This window comes from Dryas octopetala, chromosome 4 (genome assembly GCF_963921425.1).
Source record: "Dryas octopetala chromosome 4, drDryOcto1.1, whole genome shotgun sequence".
Taxonomy (NCBI): domain Eukaryota; kingdom Viridiplantae; phylum Streptophyta; class Magnoliopsida; order Rosales; family Rosaceae; genus Dryas; species Dryas octopetala.
Genome location: NC_141369.1, coordinates 11,383,566 through 11,405,495, shown reverse-complemented (window position 1 = coordinate 11,405,495; position 21,930 = coordinate 11,383,566). Strand labels below are relative to the sequence as shown.

Sequence of the window (21,930 nt, the reverse complement as noted above, 5' to 3'; positions counted from 1 at the left end):
TTGCATACTTAGCGTTTTCTAGTAAATTAAACATATGTCATGCAATTAAATATCTTACAAAAAATAAAAATAAACTTATCACGTTGGTGTCATTAGCACCGCTAGGCTGTGTTCTATCGGCCTCCATTAACGAACTATAAAAAATTTGTTGCAAGCCTACACTATGTTCCTCTATCGAGATTTCAAGCCGCCAATCTCACGTACGGTTAGAGTCCCCAAGTTACACTTAAAAATAGCATAAATTTGCTCCCAAACTACTAGGTTTCTTTGATTGGCACCAAGTGTCGCATTTGGACACTTCTGTAGCTAAACTTTCACTAGAGCGTCAACTTCATTTGCTGACCACGAAGCATCTCTAACCATAGTGAAAACTAAAAATTTAATGAAAATTTGGTGTAAAATTGAGAAGGACCTGAAGAAAAACTAGGAATGAATGAGGTATATTATAGAGTTTAGAATTTTTCTGATTTTTTTTTTTTAAATTTTATGAATTTTTAATGATTAAAAAAAATGTAACACACACAAGATCTAGGCCGTTGATTTGTAACGGCCCATAAAAATGGGATCGTTGCATTTAAACCAAGGCCGTCATATTGCAATTGGTTATCTAATCTCGTCCGTACGTTTGCCACACACTCCCTCTCTCTGTCTCACCACCGTCGCCTCCAATGGGTCCTCTACTGTGTCAAGTCTGCTGCGAAGCACAATCCAAGTATAAGTGTCCCTCGTGCCTTGCACCTTAGTAAGCACCTAATCCCAATACCTCAATATTCCTCACGTTTGATTTTGAAAACCCTTTTGGTTCTTACTGCTTCTGATTCTTGAAGAATAAAACTTTTTGCTTGCAGTTGTTCTGTGGGCTGTTTCAAGAAACACAAAGGTAGGACACTTCGACTTTGCATTCTTGTTATTACTGTTTCTTTTAGTTTCAGAAACTATTCAATGCTTTATTTTTGGTGTTGATATCAGAACGAATTTGAGCTTATATATGAATGTTGCAGAAAACCCATGTGCTCTGCCAGTATCTTCTGTGGAAAAACCAAGTAAGAATTCTGTCACTCTACATTTCACTCTAACACGGATGATTTTGACAATTTTATTTTTGTTTATTTCTTATTCTTCAGCTGCAGTTCCGGAATCACAGGTAGAAAGGGCATTAGCTGTTGAGGAACCGAGTGAAGTTCTGCAAAGGTTGCAACTAGAGGCTATAGGTATGGATTTATAACTATCTTGGAAATACTTTAGAGCTTCTGACGCACCTACACAAGATGGGCAACTGGGGCGTGCTGGAACTTGCAACTCATCAGAGCATGTAATTAGTGAGGGGAAACCAGGAAACAAATTGGAAGTGGGATAGCCATGAGAATAATGGACATTGAAAGAGGATATTATCTCTCCACTTTTTCAAGAATTTGACCCTTTTATGGTGCATAGTAAGACTTGTGTGCCAAAATCTTTGGAAGTATAAATGGTGGACATGCCAAATTTAATCTAAATGACTTTTCTCAACTACTTAGAAAGGAAAACCAGACTACTGCTTTTAAGGTGAACTAGGAGAACGGAAGAAGCTGTTTTGAAACCAACCAAATCTTGAATAGAGTGTTAGAGTTTGAGAGCAAATAACGTGGGTTGAACTCAAGATGTGGGCTCTTGGGCTCTAATAATATTAAAAAGTTTCTTCTGGTTTTAACTGCATAATTCAAAATGTTAGGACATATCTTTTCATTTGAATTTTGAAACTTAAAACTGCTCTTAACTGATGTCTCTTTTGAAAGGTTATAATATCTATCTTATAAATACAAGTCCTAACCAGATTAATAGGAACGATCTTTTCATCAGACTTATTAACAAAGAAAAACTTTCTTGTTCATACATACTATATTGGAGAGGAGCACATCCAAGTTCGCCAGAAATCAAAGATCCTGTGCTGGGTCTTTGATTTATAGATAGTTGAATCCTGGGAGATAGACACCTATTGAACTTCAAGCACAGAGAAGGGGTGAAATTCTGTCTTTAGGACATTGCCAAGTTTGCAAGCCTCTATCTACATATTAAGTCAGTACTTTGTTTTCTTCACTACTATTATTTATTTGCAGATTAAGTTTTGTTTGTTTTGTTGTTTACTGTAAGTTATCTATTGAATTAATAGTGTGATCATTAAATTATCACCTACTGATTTTCACTAACAATCTAAAGACAGAATTATCTTCCATGGGAGAATCAGTGAGTGGTGTCAATATGACTGAAGTGGTCAATGGCGTCAAAACTCATGTTAAGGAACCAGAGAAATTCAAGGGAGTGGATTTCAAGCGTTGGCAACAAAAAATGTTGTTCTATTTGACAACACTGAACTTGGCTCACGTGGTCAAGGAAGAAGTTCCTGTGGCAACAGAGAATCCAATTCCTAAAGATAAGTTGAATGCTATTGATGCTTGGAAACATTCTGAGTTTCTCTGCAGGAATTATATTCTCAATTCACTAGATGATACCTTATATGATGTTTATTCATCATATAAGACTGCCAAAGAATTATGGGAGTCTCTAGAAAGGAAATATAAAACAGAGGTTGCTGGGACAAAGAAATTTGTCATTGGCAAGTTTCTGAATTATAAAATGGTGGACTCCAAGTCAGTGGTCAATCAAGTAGAGGAACTCCAAATCATTATGCATGAACTACATAATGAGAATATGATCATGAACGAGAATTTTCAAGTGGGTTCGATCATAGAGAAGTTGCCTCCCTCCTGGAACGATTTTAAGATCTATCTAAAACATAAGAAATCAGAAATGACTCTGGAGGATTTGGTTCTGAAACTACGAGTTGAACAAGATCACAGGATTAATGCGAAAGTGGATGGTGCTTCCTTTGAAGCCAAGGCCAACATTGTTGAAGGGAATGCTGCTACTAAGCCAAAGTTCAATTCTCAGAAGAACAAAGGCAAGTTTTTTGCTGGTAAAATCGCACCAAATGGCAAGAATTTCAAGAAAATCAAAGGGAGTTGCTGGGTGTGTGGAAAGGCTGGTCATAAGGCACAAGATTGCCGCCACAAGAAGGATGGAACATCTGCCAATTTGGCCAACAACAATAATGGTCGAAATAATCAAGCTAATGTGACTGAGGAGTTTTTGGCTGCTGTGGTGTCTGAAACCAACATGGTTTCAGATGCAAATGATTGGTGGATCGACACTGGTGCAACTAGACACATTTGTGGTGACAAAAGTTTGTTCTCTACATATCAAGAAATATCTGGTGGTGAACAACTCTTCATGGGAAATTCCTCAGCCTCTGCTGTTACTGGGAAAGGAAAAGTACTGCTGAAATTTACTTCTGGGAAGGAACTGACCCTTCTTGATGTGCTTCATGTCCCTGAAATTAGGAAGAACTTGGTATCTGGTCCATTGCTTAGCAATAAGGGATTTAAACTTGTATTTGAATCTGACAAGTTTGTTCTTACTAAGGGGGGAATGTTTGTGGGGAAGGGTTATTTGGCTGAAGGCCTATTCAAACTCAATGTATTGTTTGCTAATGCTATTAATAAAATAAATAAGGCTTCTGTTTATATTGTTGAATCTTGTGATATTTGGCATTCTAGACTAGGCCATGTAAATTTTCGTTGCTTGAATAGAATGATTAATCTAGGATTATTGCCAAAGTTTAACATTGATTACAATAATAAATGTGAAATATGCACAGAATCAAAATTTGCAAGGCAGACCTTCAAATCCATTTTTGGAAGGTCAAATGAGTTGTTGGGTTTGATACATTCAGATCTTTGTGATTTTAAATCAACACCAACTCGTGGTGGAAAGAATTATTACATCACTTTTATTGATGATTGCAGTAAGTATTGCTATGTATACTTGATAAATAGCAAAGATGAAGCCTTGAATATGTTTAAGACATATAAGGTAGAAGTTGAGAATCAACTTGAACGAAAAATTAAGGCACTTAGATCAGATAGAGGAGGAGAGTATGAATCTACAGCCTTCTCTGAATTTTGTGCAACACATGGAATTATACATCAAACAACAGCTCCTTACACACCCCAGCAAAATGGTGTTGCTGAAAGGAAAAATAGAACATTCAAAGATATGATTAATTCCATGTTAAATAGTTCAGGGCTTCCACATAATTTTTGGGGTGAAGCTCTACTTACTGCAAACACAATTTTAAATAAAATCCCACATAAGAAGACCAACAAATCTCCTTATGAGGTATGGAAAGGAAGAATTCCTACATACAAAATTTTAAAAGTGTGGGGTTGCCTTGCAAAGGTTCAAGTACCATTACCAAAACGAGTTAAACTTGGACCAAAGACGGTTGATTGTGCATTTATTGGTTTTGCAAATAATAGTGCAGCATATAGATTTTTAGTAGTTAAATCTGATATATCTGATATTCATGTTAACACTATTATTGAATCTGTAAATGCTGAATTTTTTGAACATATATATCCCTATAAAGAAAATAGATTTTGTTCAAATAAAAAGAGGTCATTTGATCAAAGTCAACATGACATTCCATCTTCATCTGGTGTTCACGAAAATGAAGTGGAACCTAGAAGAGGAAGTAGAACGAAAATCCCAAAGAATTTTGGACCTGATTTTCTAACCCTTTTGTCAGAAGCTGAACCACAAACATATAAGGAAGCAATGGCTTCAACTGAGGCTCCTTTTTGGAAGGAAGCTATTAAAAGTGAAATGGATTCCATTTTACAAAACAATACATGGGAATTGGTGGATTTACCTCCTGGTAATAAACCAATTGGCTACAAATGGCTATTCAAAAAGAAATTGAAGGCTGACGGTTCTATAGACAAATATAAGGCACGTTTAGTAGCTAAAGGCTATAGACAAAAAGAAGGGCTGGACTATTTTGATACTTATTCTCCTGTATCAAGAATTACATCCATAAGGATGCTAATCTCAATTGCAGCCATACATAACTTAGAAATACATCAAATGGATGTTAAAACAGCCTTTTTGAATGGAGAATTAGATGAAGAAATCTATATGGATCAACCAGAAGGTTTTGTGGTCAAAGGACAAGAAAAGAAAGTGTGCAAGTTGGTTAGGTCATTATATGGACTTAAACAAGCACCAAAAATGTGGCATGAAAAATTTGATCATATAATGTTGTCAAACGGATTTAAAATTAATGAAAGTGACAAATGTGTGTATGTGAAGAATTTTAAGAATTCTTGTGTCATTGTATGTTTATACGTTGACGACATGTTGATAATGGGAACAAGCAAAGATGTTATCAATTCTACAAAAAAGATGTTAAATTCCAGTTTTGACATGAAGGATTTAGGACTTGCAGATGTCATACTTGGAATTAAAATTAAAAGAACTGAACAAGGTTATTTTTTAACTCAATCCCATTATGCAGAAAAAATACTTAAAAAATTTGGTCACTTTGATGATCCACCCGTTGTGACACCATTTGATACATCAATTCATTTGGTCAAAAATCATGGAGATGCAGTATCTCAGTTGGAATACTCCCAAATAATTGGAAGTTTAATGTATATGATGAGTTGTACTCGACCTGATTTAGCTTATGCAGTAAGTAGACTCAGTCGATATACAAGCAAACCATCCAAAGATCATTGGACCGCTTTGATTAGAGTGCTTCAATTTATTAAAGGCACAATGAATTTTGGATTGCATTATACTAATTATCCACCTATATTAGAAGGATATAGTGATGCAAATTGGATTTCTGGTGAAACTGAAACGAAATCCACAAGTGGCTATGTATTTATATGCGGTGGGGCAGCGATTTCATGGAAATCAAGTAAACAAACATGTATAGCACGTTCAACTATGGAATCAGAATTTATAGCCTTAGATAAGGCTGCTGAAGAAGCAGAATGGCTTCGTAACTTTATGGAAGATATTCCATTACTGTCTAAGCCGATAACAGCCGTATGCATCCATTGTGATAACATGGCAGCCATTGCAAGAGCTAAAAATAAAATTTACAATGGTAGATCAAGGCATATTAGACGAAGACATAGCACAATTAGACAGTTGCTCAAAAATGGAATTATATCCATTGATTATGTGAAGTCAAAGGAAAATATAGCTGATCCTTTTACAAAAGGCCTACCAAGAGAGCAAATTAAGTATGCATCGAGGGGAATGGGTTTACTGCCAATTTCATAATGAGTCAACTTGACGGAAACCTAACCTAGCTGATTGGAGATCCCATGGTCTAGGTTCAATAGGCAAACTGGTTGGGAACGACTCAAAGGTTGAACACACTAAATACTCATTCCTATGACCAAAGTGTGTTGTCTGCAGAAGAATTATTTTAGGATATGTTTTTACATTTAATGACGTTAATATCTTGTTAATCAAGAGAAGTATGGCAGAATACTTTTAATTAACGTTACCTATATGGGAGTAATTGTGGGGTCGCATTTATGAGAATTATATGGCTATGTTCTCTAAAGCTTTCATGAAACCAGGATTTGTTCAGGACCAAAAATGAACACAACCGCATGAACCGAAGTGTGTAGAGATGTGATATATGTGTGGCGTATTGTCTTGGTTTACTACAAAACGGTGAACAGTTCAAGGGTGTTCAGTCCACTGATTCATCAGGTAGATCCGATGCGTCTTCACTAAGGAAAGTTCAAATCCAAAAGACACTTATCCTGAAGTATGTCATATCTTATTTTCTCTCCAGTTTTCGTGTCTGCATGTAGTCTTATTTGCATTCAAATGTGGGGTATTGTTAGAGTTTGAGAGCAAATAACGTGGGTTGAACTCAAGATGTGGGCTCTTGGGCTCTAATAATATTAAAAAGTTTCTTCTGGTTTTAACTGCATAATTCAAAATGTTAGGACATATCTTTTCATTTGAATTTTGAAACTTAAAACTGCTCTTAACTGATGTCTCTTTTGAAAGGTTATAATATCTATCTTATAAATACAAGTCCTAACCAGATTAATAGGAACGATCTTTTCATCAGACTTATTAACAAAGAAAAACTTTCTTGTTCATACATACTATATTGGAGAGGAGCACATCCAAGTTCGCCAGAAATCAAAGATCCTGTGCTGGGTCTTTGATTTATAGATAGTTGAATCCTGGGAGATAGACACCTATTGAACTTCAAGCACAGAGAAGGGGTGAAATTCTGTCTTTAGGACATTGCCAAGTTTGCAAGCCTCTATCTACATATTAAGTCAGTACTTTGTTTTCTTCACTACTATTATTTATTTGCAGATTAAGTTTTGTTTGTTTTGTTGTTTACTGTAAGTTATCTATTGAATTAATAGTGTGATCATTAAATTATCACCTACTGATTTTCACTAACATAGAGTGTTATTTTACAGATAGAAACCATCAAGAGGATAAAAAACCTTTTAGATGGTTTCTGCAATACAAGGCCAAACACTAGAGAAACCACGGTTTATGGTGTTGTTTATTCCAAACCTTGTCATGGTGTTATGGTTTTTGGTAAAACCTTTCTTGTTTCTTTCCATCGTTGGGCCATCACCTTTACCTGAAACTCCATACAAATCTCCCTTTTATTCAGTATTTGAGGTATTCCTAAATGTTGTTTACTTATAGTCATTTATGATGGTTCCAATTATGTCGAACTGCTGGTCTTTTTAGTGAATCTATCTGTTTGGTAGTTTACTTTAGTGAACAATTTGTTATGAGTGGCATGGACTGATGGACATAACTTTAGGATTTTGTAATTTTCTTACCACATGTTTGATGGCCGCTTAAGATCTATGGTTGAAGGGTTGATTACTTCTGCATAAAGAAATTGTTGAAATAGGCAACTAATAATAATTTACAGTTTTGAATCCACAACCGATGAAATTTCTCCCCCTAATTATCAAATCTTCAATTTTTTTTTTTTCTCTTGCAGCTTCTTCCAGTGAAATATGCAATGCTTTGAAAGATGAAAAACTTCAGAAACTTGTTCTGAGTATAGATTGTTCACCAGATGCAGAGAAGGTGAGTAGTGACATTTACTTCAATCAAGACCAAAGTATTTTCTTTATCAAATGTTTTTCATTAAGACATGATACTCATTGTTAAACCAAACTGTGCCTGACTGAAAGGGGGAGCAATGTTTGCTAATCGTGTTGTATACTACTATTAGGAACTTGATAAAGCTCTGGGCGTGGAGGAGTTTCGGATATTTACTGACAAGGTGATTTCTCTGTTGCTACTAATCAATACTCTCCAGTTCTTAAACATATATGTATTGTATTGTGTTTACTGACAATTCACTTGAATTTGCCTGAGCTTTAATTAAATACTGTTTGGATTTCTATCTTCAGATCCTATCAACCCTCGGCCCATAACTACAGGCAGTTTTAGCTAGACAAGGCCAAATTTTCGTGGGGAATTGAAATCTGATTTTAAAGCTCTCCACCATCCAAATCTTTGCCTTCACCAAATCTTGCTGCCATCTTGGTCTTGGTCTTCTACTTTTATATCTTCTTTGGCTCGAGAATTCGGTAACTGGGTTTGAACGATGGCAAGTTTAATGTTCAATAGCTTGATGTAAGTTGAAGAGCTTATAGTTAGAATATCAATGTCTTCTGAGTTTCTTAACTTCTCCATTATCATTTCATCCATTGCTTTTCTACAGGTGTTGAGGCTATGAAACTTTTGGGGAACAATTCTCTTGTTTGCTATAACTATAAAGAATAATATTAGTAGGATAGACTTGTAAGAGTACTTTGTTTTGTGTATGTAATTTTCTCTGTGCTCGTCTTTTACTCTTCTCATGGTTAACCAACTAGTGTGACTTTTCCATGTGTTGTCTTTATCTCTTCTCTCCCATCGTATCCAAGTACCCAACCAAAGGCAAGCACCATAACTTGTTTCGCTTTTGAGAAGAGTCTACTTCATATTAGTAATAAAATTTAATAAAATAAAGAAAATCAGATTTTAGGGTTTTCTTCTCCAGAAAGCATGGATTTTTAGTTAAAGATATTTGATATCCCATATCTTTGGTGGAGCGTGTAGAAATTTAAACATAATTTTTGTGAAATATATTCGGTTTCTGACGCCTGAGCAGATACTGAGCACAAAGATAGACTGGTCCATTTTCATGTGACTAATCGTTTATTGTTTGCTTGGTTGTCCTTTAGTGTTATTAGGAGGTTGTCACTTTCTTCAGCGAGAGAAAAGAAAAGGACCAAACACAAAATAATTACAGGTTAGCTTTGTTATATGGCATTAGCCAGACAAGGGAAACAAACAAACAAAAAAAAAAAAAAGCTACTCTCAGAGCTTAAACTACAAAATTTAGCAGGCAAGAGCCTTCTGTAATCCATCTACTCAGAAGTCAGAGCTTCAACCTGCAATGCACAAAATTTCCACCATTAATTAGTTCATCCAGTTTCCTCCCATCTCTAAACGACCCTCGATAATTAAGAAGGACGTAAAAACAACACTACACTACCATTCTCAGGCAGTTGACACTAACTATATAGAATGCATGTAACTTGTGATTCCTTGGCCAGCCATGGATTCTAGCTAATGATGGATCATGCCTTGTTAGTAAATCATCCAATAAATTTAGTGCTGAAAATATTTAATAGATAGCTTCTGGTAAGATTGTGAGGATTCACTGGGAGAATTTCCATCTGAAGCAATGCTATCAACTAAGGCACTCATCATGTTGTCCTCCCTATTAAAACCAAATTAATCTTGTAATTATATTCAAAAATAAAAAAAAATATAAAGGCACCTACCTTTTTGATGATTTCCAAGATTTTCAGGTCCCCTACTGGAACTTGGCTGAGCCATTGCTTGGTTCTGTAATTCCCATCCCCATTGGCATATACTGCTGAACACCAGGAAACATCATCTGCAGAAATTGGTTACAATCTAATTTTGTCATAAATAATGCAGGAGCTCATCATCATTAATGTGGCCCTAAGATCTTTTCTCTTCTTAATATTTCTTTATCGGATAAAAGATTGATGCTCCATTAATTTGTCACTGTTTTAAGCATTCTTCTTTCTTATTGAAGATTGGACTGTGGTTTTAGTTAACCAACAATTTTCATTCGATACATGGCATTTGAAAACAAGACAATGACAACATACCTGTACTTGCAACTGAAGTGATTTCAAGTACTCAATTGCTTCATCTAGCATTGACGCTTTGTCTGACTGATATGCAGCAAAGGGAAAAAGAAGAAAATATTGTTAGAAAAGATTATATATGTAAGCCAACCTTGTTGCACCGAGGTACTAGTTCCTGTAAAATGTTAGAAAATGGGCTACTAATGTTAAATGTATATCAAGTTGACTCTTTGAACAAGCATAGGAAAATGCTTATTTATGCAAACATACTCTAGCATTCACATGAGCTAAGCATTCAACGAACAGAAAGATCCTCGAGATTCTTTCTCACATGCAGCTCCATAATTGTTTTGTACATTTTCTCTATCGATCTGTAACTTATTTCCGGGACCAGTGGACCACGACGACCTGTATATATAGCGTCATTCATTACCATCTGCCCACCAAAGATGGAAATTATAAGCATTTTGCTGAATTTTCTGGTTAATAAAACAAGGACCACAACATCTAGTGTGGAAAAGCTGAATGATACAAAATAATTGACTTATCTTCATTTTCTAATAATGACAGTAGATGCAAAAGCAAGTCTCCCAGAAAATGTTTCATGAAACAGAAGGGCCATACCAGAAGCAAGTATAAATAGATGAACACATGCATTAAACACAAAGGTAGACTCACCATAATCCTACAACCACTAATTGAACCAATTCCTCGATCTATTACTCATCAATATTGGCAAAGTAGTTGACTTCTTAACAATATGAACTTTTATGTTTTATCTTCTAAAAGTTCAATTAAACAGCTTTACTTCTCTTGAGTTACTTTGAGCGTCCTCCAAATTCCTTAATTACATTATCTAGGGCTCTTCAATTTCTCTTTTCAATGTTTTGTAATAATATTCCTTTTTGAGCCAAACTTTAATAGGATCTAAATATTACGAGTCTACAATACAATGACAAGATTGTTGTATAATTGAGACATTATAACCTACTACTCTTCTCACACATAGGCCTAAACCAAGTGTCCCACATGCAAATTTTCTCCATCTTTTCATTCATGCAATCATTTCACAAATGTCCTACATGGAAAACATCATCTCATGCAATAAGCTTGACATGTGTCATACATCATACGTACATTTCACACACCACTTGCCTCTTTTTTACTTTAATAATTACGTCACATGATATTCATGCAATCACACACCTTCTTCATCATGTGATATCTGTCAAATCGGTAACATTGAGAATGGGCCCTCGCGAAAAACTCACATGGGTAATATCTATCAAAACCTGATACCATAAGCAGTCTAGCGCCATTGTTTCCAAAAACAAGTTTTCCAGAATATTCCTCCACTTTCTATAAAATTGGCCCAAGGATGATAGTTGTGGCACACCAGCAATATCTAGCTCCTTATTCAATTGCTAAGTAGTACCACTCATTACCCAATTTTGTTTTAGAAAACTCCAATGGCTCTTCTTCAAATGCTAAAGGAACCCTCTTTGATTTTTGCATTCAGTTTCCTCTTAGTGTTGCTCAACTTCATCTTTAAGGATAAGTCAAAAAAGAGAAAGTTCAAATTTCCACCAAGCCCTCCAAAGCTACCCTTCATTGGTAATCTTCACCAGCTTGGAAACAAGCCTCACCTATCCCTCCGGTCCTTGGCAGAAAAGTATGGTCCAATAATGTTCTTACAACTTGGTGAGATCCCAACTGTGGTGGTTTCATCAGCTAGAGTAGCCAAGGAAGTACTGAAAACCCATGATCTTGCACTGTCAAGCCGTCCACAAATCTTCTCAGCCAAACACCTCTTCTATAATTGCACTGATATTGCCTTCTCCCCTTACAGTGCTTATTGGAGGCATATACGTAAAATCTGCATACTTGAGCTCCTAAGTGCCAAAAGAGTGCAATCATTTAGCCATGTAAGAGAAGAAGAAGTTGCTCGTCTGGCTCGTCGGGTTGCAGAGTCCTATCCTGGCACCACCAACCTTAGCAAGATGCTTGGACTATACGCAAATGATGTTCTCTGCCGAGTGGCATTTGGAAGAGATTTCTCAGCAGGAGGAGAGTATGATCAACATGGGTTCCAAAAGATGCTGGAGGAACATCAGGAATTGCTTGGAGGGTTTACGATTGGAGATTTCTTCCCTTCCATGGAGTTTATCCACAGCTTAACAGGAATGAAATCTAGACTTCAAGAGGCCTTCAGGCGGTTCGATAAACTCTTTGATGAGATGGTGACTGAACATCTCAATCCCAAGAGAGAAAAAGAGGAACACAAGGACCTTGTAGATGTTTTACTTGATATACAGAAAAGAGGGTCTGCTGAGGTGCCTCTCACCATGGATAATGTCAAGGCTATTATCTTGGTCAGTGTAGATCGACTCTTGGATTATTTAGTTATATTATTCACTCTCGCAGCCATGAAATCCCATATATACTAATTTAAATATGAGTTACACTTAAACTATTTGCACAGAAATTAACACTCATAACACTGCTGCTGCTGCTGCAGGACATGTTTGCTGGAGGAACTGATGCAACCTTCATCACCCTTGATTGGGGAATTACAGAGCTTTTGATGAACCCCAAAGTCTTGGAAAGAGCACAGGCAGAAGTACGAGAAGTTGTCAGAGAAAGAAGGGTTGTGTTAGAGAGTGATCTGCCTCAGCTGGATTACATAAAAGCTGTCATTAAAGAGATATTTCGATTGCATCCACCTGCTCCAGTACTACTCCCTAGAGAATCCATGGAAGATGTAACCATTGATGGGTATGATATTCTAGCAAAAACACGAATTTTTGTCAATGCCTGGGCAATAGGGAGAGACCCAGAATCTTGGGAAAACCCAGAAAGGTTTGAACCAGAAAGGTTTATAGGTAGCAATATCGACTTCAAGGGGCAGGATTTTGAGCTTATACCTTTCGGGGCTGGTAGAAGAGGTTGTCCAGCTATTACATTTGGAACAGCAAGCATTGAGCTAGCTCTGGCTCAACTTCTGCATAGCTTTGATTTGGACCTTCCTCCTGCTATTACAGCTAAAGATTTGGACTTGACAGAAGTTTTTGGCATCACAATGCACAGGATAGCTGATCTGATTGTTGTTGCTAGACCACGTTTCCCTGAGACAAGAAATCATCAATAAACAAGTAACATGGCTACTATATCATGCATCAATTTGTTTTGATTTTTAATGTCGGTCAGGTCATTTATATTGCGTGGGGTAATTAGTTTAATGTGCAATAGCTTGATGTAAGTTGAAGAAAATCACGTCTATATAAAGAACTTATAGTTAGAAAAATTCAGTCAAGCCTGCATATTTCTGCCTCATGGATGGGCTACATTGGGGTTACTACCATCTTAAGCAGAAGCCATAAAAACTTAAATGAGATAATGGGAGAAAAAATTGTAAGCAATTAAGGTACTGAGTAATTAAGGTTTGTCTGGTTGCCCCATGGACTTTCAATGGCTCCATCTGAAATATACATGGAATTGTATTTAGCCACAAGTAAATCATCTCTAGACCAGACCAACTGGGATAACCAGGAAAAATCCAAAAGTCTATAAAACCATCTCTACATTTTTGTATTGGTTTAATCCAAAACATCAATCTAACCAAACCAATTAACTATTTGTCAAAAGTAGTACTATTCTTCACAATCATACAGCCGAGGTCTTTCCTCTAATTCCAATTCGGCTACTCTACTACTTCACATTACCATTGTTGATGCCCAAAAATGGTAAAGCAGTCAACGTCGAGTCGAACCACGTAGGCCCGTTGACCCACCACTGAGTGGATGACACGTCGAAGTGGGGCAGGAACGGGTAGCTGGGTCCGACTGGTGAGTAATGAGAGAGAATGATATCCAAAGCACCCTGCACAGGTACACAAAAGTAAGCGGGAAGGGCACCGGTGTGGTGCCGGCCAAAGCTCCTCCGACGCTCAAGTCAGTGTTCAGAGAGATCTGAGAGCAGAGTGAGTGAATAGTATAATAATGATTTCAGTTGTCCTTTTGTGGCAAGAAGGTACCTCTTTTATAGTACCTTTGGAAGAGTGTCAACCAATCCGGTGATGACACGTGTCCCTTGTGATGGCTTGCACTGTAGGAGCGCCACGTGTCACCGGTCTTGAGGATCCGAGTGAGTTGACACGGGTCGGGGCCTAGAAGGCTGGAGCTTAGGAGGCCGGAGCCTATGAGGCCGGAGCCTAGGAGGTCGGAGCCTAGGGGGCCGGAGCCTATGAGGCCGGAGCCTAGGAGGCCGGAGCCTAAGAGGTCAGGGGCTAGGAGCCCAGGAAGGGTCGGAGCCCAGGAACTTTAGGAGGGGCTTATCCTTTGTGCCCAGGCCCAAACGACATGACGTTAAGCCTTATGTGACTTGTCGTTATGCGCAGATGATTAGTCATATGAACAGAAGTCCCCCAAGTTTCCGAGCAAAAGATACTTCTTGGTTGGGAACTTTGCACACAAAGAAGTCCGAGCAGAACGACAAGTCCACATACTTGTTCCTGCTTAAGATACTGTCTAGAAGTTCCCCAAGTTCCTGAGCAAGAAAAGCTGTACTGTAGGAAAGCTTGGGGGGTTAGATATAAAAGATCGTAATTTTTTTTTTTTTTTTTTTTTGAGTTTCTGATCACTCTGTATTCCGGGCAGTAGACGCTTCGTGTAATCCCAGTGAATCTCGTCCGATTTTAATGGTGGGATGTCGCCCTTTGTAGATGAGAATCTTGCATGAAATGGTAGAGCCCAAATATAAAGATTTCCACACCCTCATCTCTCCCCCCCTTTCCTTTTTTTTTTTGTTTTTTGTTTTTTTGTTTTTTTGTTGGTACTATGTTAGGAGAGAGAGAGCTGCCCCCCTCCCTTTTTATTTTTTTTTTAAAATGACTCAATATAGAGCTGCCCCCCCCTTTTGTTTGTGATAACCGAATACAAGGGCTGCCCCCCCCTTTTTTTTTTTGGCTGTCTTGGAGAGAGTATGTATTTGCTTGGCTGTGTTTGAAAAAAAAAACAGGGAAGCCAAAGGGGGCTCGGGTTGGGGGAAGAGCAACTCGGGTCGGAGGAACCGGGGTGGTGCGCGGATCGGCGGCGAGGATTTGCTCGGGTCGGCGCCGCCTCGCAGTGGCCTCGGATCGGATTGGGCTCGGGCCGGATTTTCTGCGCGGGGCGGAGGTTGCTGGTTTTGGTGGCGGCTCGGAGGGCGAGGGCAGGTCAGCTCGGATTGAAGCTCGGAGGTGCGGCGGGGGGGCTCGGTCGCGTCTCAGAGGTGCTGCGCAGGGAGGGCTCGGGCCGGATCGGAGGAGGAGGCTCGGATCGGGCTGGGTGTGTGCGCGGATCGGGCCGGAGGCGTGGTGTGCGGGCTGGGCTGCTTGGGCTCGGTGCTGTGGGCTGCTCGGCTCGGAGCAGCTGGTGGGCGAGCTGGGCTCGGGCCGGAGGTGTGGGTGGCTGCTCGGGTTGGCGCAGGGGTGGGCTGCGCGCAGTGGTCGAGTTCCTTGCCGGTTGTGGCGCGCAGCCTGTATGTGCCTGGACGGACGACCTCAATGATTTTGTAGGGCATCTGGGGTAGGGCAGGTGTTGGAGACACAAACAGCCATAGAGGGCTTGACCTCTTTTTTCCTCTTGACTGAAGTCATATAGCAGGACCTAGCTGATACTTGATTGCCTTTGACTACCCCCGTTCCACATGGGGTCGGGAACTTGATCAAAAGCAAGTGAGTGGAGATCATAATCCTCAATTGGTTAAGGGCTGGTCGTCCCAGGATGACGTTGTAAGCTGTGGGGCAGTCGACCACCAAAAACTGAGTAGTTGTGGTAGCGGACGAAGGATACCTCCCGAGGGTGAGGGGAAGGTAGATCCCACCAAGAGGGGTGACCATGTCGCCCGAAAAGCTGAGCAAAGGAGCGACCGACTGGTCAAGCCTCTCCTGGTCGATTCCAAGAGCGGTGAAGGCTGGAGCGAAGAGGATGTTGACGGAGCTACCACAATCGATAAGGATCCGAGCCACATCAAAATTAGCTATGGTGGCCTCAATGACCAAAGGGTCATCGTGTGGGAAGATCAAATCACGTTCCTCTTCCTCAGCAAAGGAAATGGGCGACCACCCAAGCTTAGGAGTCTTTTTGCTACGGTGGAAGTCTACAGCCATAACGCCGGAGCATGGTTGAGCACTTCGGGCGTATTCCTTCCTAGCTCTGTTGGAGTTGCCAGCGAGGGTCGGGCCCCCACAGATGGTATTGACCCGCCCCCGGCGTTGTCCGTCGGTCTTGGCCTTCTCGGTGGCCTCCTTGTCTATAAAACCATCCAACTTTCCTTCCTGTACCAAAGTTTCTATTGCCTCCTTAAAAGCTCTGCATGCTTCGGTGTCATGGCCATGGTCGTCATGGTAAAGGCAAAAGAAATTCTTGTTAGCCCGGTACCGTGTTTGTGGTGGGCGGGGTGGGAGCTTAGGAAGTATGTCCTTGATCTGGGGATACAACTCTGTATAAGTAACAGTGAGAATTGTATAGACTTTGAACCTGGAGGCATAGGATGTCTGATAGGTTTCCTCCCTTCGTTGTCCTCCACCTCTACCATCACCAAATTGTTGTTTGGTGAACTTATTGAACTTTTTCCCGGACCCCCTATGCTGGTTACCCGAGTAGGGCTTGGGCTGGGGTGGCACTATGATGGCCTGGTCGGTACTTGGGCGATCCATGGTAGGCGGCTTCTTCCCATATGTTTTGAATTCAGCCGTGACATAGGCAATGGCCTCGTGCATGAGTTCCTTGTAGGTGTGCGGATTGCAGCGGTTGATTTCAAACAGGAAGTCCCCCTTTAGGAGACCACCCTTGAAAGCAGCGAAGGCTACCTTCTCATCACAATCGCGACACCGAGATCGTTCTAGCTGAAATCGAGTGATGTATTCCCTGAGGGATTCCCTGCTGCCCTGGCGGACCCGCGTCAGGTCATCCGTGGTGTAAATTCTATCGGTTTGGATGATATACTGGCCCAGGAAGAGCTCTCGAAGCTCGCTGAAACAATCAACTGAGCCTGGAGGAAGTTGGTAGAACCAGTCCCTTGCACTGCCAGAGAGGGTAGAAGGGAAGATTCGACACTTGGTAACGTCATCAGCACCTTTGGACTCCAGGGCTGACCTAAAACTCATGAGGTGGTCATATGGGTCTTCCTTCCCTGTGTACGGAGTTATTTTGGGAGGTCGGACGTCGCCAACCGGGGGAGTAGACAGGATGCGAGCTGTGAAAGGTCCAGGTAGCTCCCTTATTTCCAAAGATGGGTGCCCACCACGACTTCCTCCCTCCACTCTTCTCAGGCGCTCACTGATGTCCATGAGAAGTTGTTGGAGCTGGTCTGGTGGAAGAGAGCCGCCGTTACCGGAGTCAGCGACTTGTTCACTTATGAAAGTGTTACTTTCTGCGCGGCGCCCAGCCGAGAGGACCTGCTCTTCTCCCCGTCGTCGCTTGGGACGGGGAGCCTGTTCCTCCTCCAAGTCTCGGGGGCGCGGGTTGGATCGCCCCTGCTCCTCCTCCAAGTCTCGGGGACGCGGGTTGGATTCGCCCCGGTTCGTCCGCTGCTCTTCTCGCCGAGAGCGGTTGTCGTCGAGCAGATGACGACAGTCCCGATAAATGTGGAACTCTTCAGAGCGGGTGGGATGCTCGCCAGATCGAGCCCGGGCGACCGGGTGGATAAGTCTCTTTTGGAAACCTGGGGGTGGATGGCTACCTTGCCCTACATCCAATTGGCGGGGAACATTTTGGTCCCTTCGGGGGGGGATCCCTCATCTCACCACTCCGGAGAGTGGTGTGTTCGTCCCTGTCATGGGGGTTCCTCCTCTCACCACTCCGGGGAGTGGTATGTCCTTCCCTGTCACGGAGGAGTCGCTCATAAAGCTGTGTTGCACCTTTTTGGAGGTCGAGCTGTTCCTGGGTTCGTTGGAGCTGAGCCTCCAACCGTTGGATGTACTCTTCCTGATCAGATTCGGCAGTCTTCTTACCTCGCTTGTCAACCAGCGGGGTGTTGTCGACTTGGTCGAGGATAGGACCTCCGTCAGACATTGTGAGGGTCGGTAGCTCGGAAGCTAGGAAGCTCGGAAGCTAGGGAGCTCGGAAGCTCGGGAGCTCGGAAGCTCGGAAGGTTTTTGCACCTCAACTGAGGGTAGAGAATTCAATGGGAAAAAGTTGTAAGTTTCCCACAGACGGCGCCAAACTGTTGATGCCCAAAAATGGTAAAGCAGTCAACGTCGAGTCGAACCACGTAGGCCCGTTGACCCACCACTGAGTGGATGACACGTCGAAGTGGGGCATGAACGGGTAGCTGGGTCCGACTGGTGAGTAATGAGAGAGAATGATATCCAAAGCACCCTGCACAGGTACACAAAAGTGAGCGGGAAGGGCACCGGTGTGGTGCCGGCCAAAGCTCCTCCGACGCTCAAGTCAGTGTTCAGAGAGATCTGAGAGCAGAGTGAGTGAATAGTATAATAATGATTTCAGTTGTCCTTTTGTGGCAAGAAGGTACCTCTTTTATAGTACCTTTGGAAGAGTGTCAACCAATCCGGTGATGACACGTGTCCCTTGTGATGGCTTGCACTGTAGGAGCGCCACGTGTCACCGGTCTTGAGGATCCGAGTGAGTTGACACGGGTCGGGGCCTAGAAGGCTGGAGCTTAGGAGGCCGGAGCCTATGAGGCCGGAGCCTAGGAGGTCGGAGCCTAGGGGGCCGGAGCCTATGAGGCCGGAGCCTAGGAGGCCGGAGCCTAAGAGGTCAGGGGCTAGGAGCCCAGGAAGGGTCGGAGCCCAGGAACTTTAGGAGGGGCTTATCCTTTGTGCCCAGGCCCAAACGACATGACGTTAAGCCTTATGTGACTTGTCGTTATGCGCAGATGATTAGTCATATGAACAACCATGAATTTGATTTCAATCGTGAAGAAATTCTCATTTCCAAAATCCAATATACTATCATAAATAACTCAAGTATCATTTCTTGTTTGATACCAACCCTCTCATGCTTCCATCCACCAAAACACAGAACACCTTACAGTTTTGTAGATAGAGATAGTCCATGAAACCCGCAGTGTAGAATTCACTACATCATCCACCAATCATCCTTCATTCATTGAATTGTTTGCGGATAAATCCACATGGATTTAATAACCAATCACAGATCAACACGTGGTTGGTCGGATCCTTTTTCAACTCTGACTTTTCAATGATCAACTCGGTCAAACTTAAGCCTCCACGTCACCATGCCAGCTCAGCAACACATTTTTTGGTCATATCGGATTGGCTCATCCCGGTGGATCTCCCAAATCTGATCCGAACCGACCTTAAGATTTTCTAAGAATTTGAGTGTTCATCTTTTTTTGGATATCTCAGATCGATTCTGCTCGACAAGAGGTGATCATCCTCTCAAAAAATCCAATAACTACTAGATCACCATTGGAGATGGTCGCTACACTATTCATTGGATCTTTCCAGACAGGTTCATCCATGTCCGATCCGATCATATATAATTTTCATATCTGTGTGTGAAAAATATCTGTGATCGGCTTGGCTCGGGTCCCGCCGCCATCCTAGAAGATCAAAGTTGAGACGAACCGTCATGCTTGAATATCCCTGACATAGCACCCTGATAGATGAGACATTCCCAGCTCACAGTCATGACTATTAGGGCATACCATTTGATCTTTAATGCTTGCATTTAATGCTGCATTGAATACAAAGGAGGTGGGTAGATATGCATGCTACTGTTCATGACTGAGTGTGTGGCCTTGTCTCAACCATCCATCTCCATGCAGGTAACTTAACATTCACTACTTCTTTTGCCTATATATACCCAGCTATGTGCACAAAGACAAATATATTCACATTTACACAAAGAAGACCATTCAAAAAAGAACACATAATCAACTAAGAATAACCTAGAAGATTTTGCCTTGTTATTCATATTCTCTCAAGTTCATCATTTGTTCTTCCTTTTTCTTACACAAACACCTTCAAATACACTTCACTAACTTCAACATAGGAGTGTATTTAGTTGGTACCATACCAGTCCTTCTCCTTGGATCTTGTGTTCATGCAGAAAGATCTCATCAGTTTCAACTAGAAGTTCAGAAAATCTTGATCATCTCAAATCAACATCCAAATCACATCCAACTCATCATTCAACAAGGCTTCCAAACAGCCAAATCATTCACCTCAAGTTGTTGCATCTCTTTTACGAATTTTTGCATCAACATGAATTTCCCTCAGAAAATTTATTATGCCTCCTCCTACATTACACGTGCGAAGCTCATATATATTCATCGTAAGCCACAAACTGCCGTACAATATATATTCATCATAAGCCACTAACTGCCACGTGTACGGCATACAACTGAAGTGACGGGACTAGAAACAGTAACATTTAGGCTCAAAGTAATGTATAGATGCTTATATCAACACCTTTGGAACTGGTGTAACAAAATATACCAGAGAAGAACTGCATTCTAAATTTCTAATACAGCTCAAAGGAACAAAATTTACCATTTTCATTTACTATTGTAGAATTTTTTATTTTTTATTTCAGGACTAGCTTTTAGAGGCTACTTTTCTTCGGCATTAGAACAATGGACCTTTGGACCATCATTCTTAGGATATGGATGAAATTTTCTTGCAGAATACCTCATCAGCCTTAGTCCCCAGGGTACATAAGTTAATGGAGATATTACAACATGCGCGGAAGGTTTGTTTGAAACTACGTACGTGCAGCAGGTCTTCATTCTTCAATACAAGATTGAATCAACCATTTAGTGAAATGTTTTAAACTAAAACTCAGTTTTATTGTTAACAAGGTAATATAAAGTTAAATCAATTTTTTGGGCTATCGATATAATCTCATAATTTGAACAATTCATTTTTTAGACCTCACTTTAAAGATTATTTTTGTAAAAAATCTAAAAAATTGAAAGTCATTTATAATGACAAAAAAAAAACCTTGGCCCGAGGGTCGAAAACGTAATTTGGCCATATTTTAAGAGAGCTACTATTTGCACACAATTTTTTTTCTTTTGCACACCCCACTTAAAAAAAATAAAAACAATCAAAGAGAAAAGACCAAACACACCCCTCCCTCTCTTTCCCACTCTCTCCTTCCCTCCTCACCCAACATACCCCCCATCAATTTATAAAAAAAAAACACAAACCCAGCAGCCCCTCTACTCACCAGTCACCTCAACCAGTAGCCTCTCTACTCACCAATCACCAGCCCCTTCCTTACCAGTCACCCCGACCAGTAGCCCCTCTACTCACCAATCACCAGCCCTTCCCTTACCAGTCACCCCGACCACCTCCCTCCCCAGCCCAATCTATCTCCTCGATTACTTTCCTTCTTTCTCCCGAACCCACTCTCTCTCACCTCACTCTCCTTCTCCTTCTCCCTCACTCTTCTTCCCCACCGTCGGAAACGATGAACTCGCCGGAACCTATGGTTTTGTTCGGCGGGTGGTGGCTTGTTCGGTGGGCCAGTGCCGAAACCTTTGGTTTTGTTTGGCAGGTATTTGCCGATCGAAACCACTAAATTTGGCACTGGCCCAGCGAACCAGCCATCACCTGCAATATTTTTTTAAGGTGGAGAGAGAGACATAGAGAGAGTGGTCGCCGGAGGGGGTGAGTTGGGGTTGTTGTTGGAGCTGGACAGAGACAGAAAATGAGGGAGGGGGAGGGAGGGAGGTGGTCGGGGTGAGTGAGGAAAGGTTGGGAAGGGGCGGGCGGTGGTTGTTGTCACTGGACATAGACATAAATGGAGGGAGGGAGGGAGAGAGGGAGGTGGTCGGGGTGAGGGAGAAGGAGGGGCTGAGAAGGGGTGGGACGAGGTTGTTGTTG

The 21,930-nt window shown here is 41.2% G+C and overlaps 2 protein-coding genes and 1 long non-coding RNA gene across 4 annotated transcripts; 2 read left to right on the top strand and 1 right to left on the bottom strand.

The window, feature by feature from the left end:
• The first annotated feature begins 668 nt into the window (after positions 1-668).
• On the top strand, positions 669-8,677 carry LOC147286792 (uncharacterized). The gene is made up of 7 exons (XM_086242128.1): positions 669-742; positions 849-880; positions 1,002-1,043; positions 1,125-1,211; positions 7,895-7,983; positions 8,132-8,182; positions 8,313-8,677. Exons 1-7 carry the CDS (start codon positions 669-671, stop codon positions 8,334-8,336), a joined length of 399 nt encoding a protein of 132 aa, XP_086098254.1. The 3' UTR covers positions 8,337-8,677.
• A 517-nt stretch (positions 8,678-9,194) lies between these two features.
• Positions 9,195-10,279, bottom strand: LOC147286791 (uncharacterized). Of its 2 annotated transcripts, none has more exons than XR_015122105.1 (3): positions 10,095-10,279; positions 9,738-9,873; positions 9,195-9,341 (listed from the first exon to the last, which is right to left on the bottom strand). It is a non-coding gene; the product is annotated as an uncharacterized LOC147286791 (long non-coding RNA). The 2 variants fall into 2 exon arrangements; XR_015122104.1 differs by having other exon boundaries at positions 9,738-9,853.
• Positions 10,280-11,406: 1,127 nt separating this feature from the next.
• On the top strand, positions 11,407-13,377 carry LOC147286790 (cytochrome P450 71AP13-like). Its single transcript, XM_086241264.1, has 2 exons — positions 11,407-12,445; positions 12,592-13,377. Exons 1-2 carry the CDS (start codon positions 11,543-11,545, stop codon positions 13,219-13,221), a joined length of 1,533 nt encoding a protein of 510 aa, XP_086097390.1. The 5' UTR covers positions 11,407-11,542; the 3' UTR covers positions 13,222-13,377.
• Positions 13,378-21,930: the final 8,553 nt, after the last annotated feature.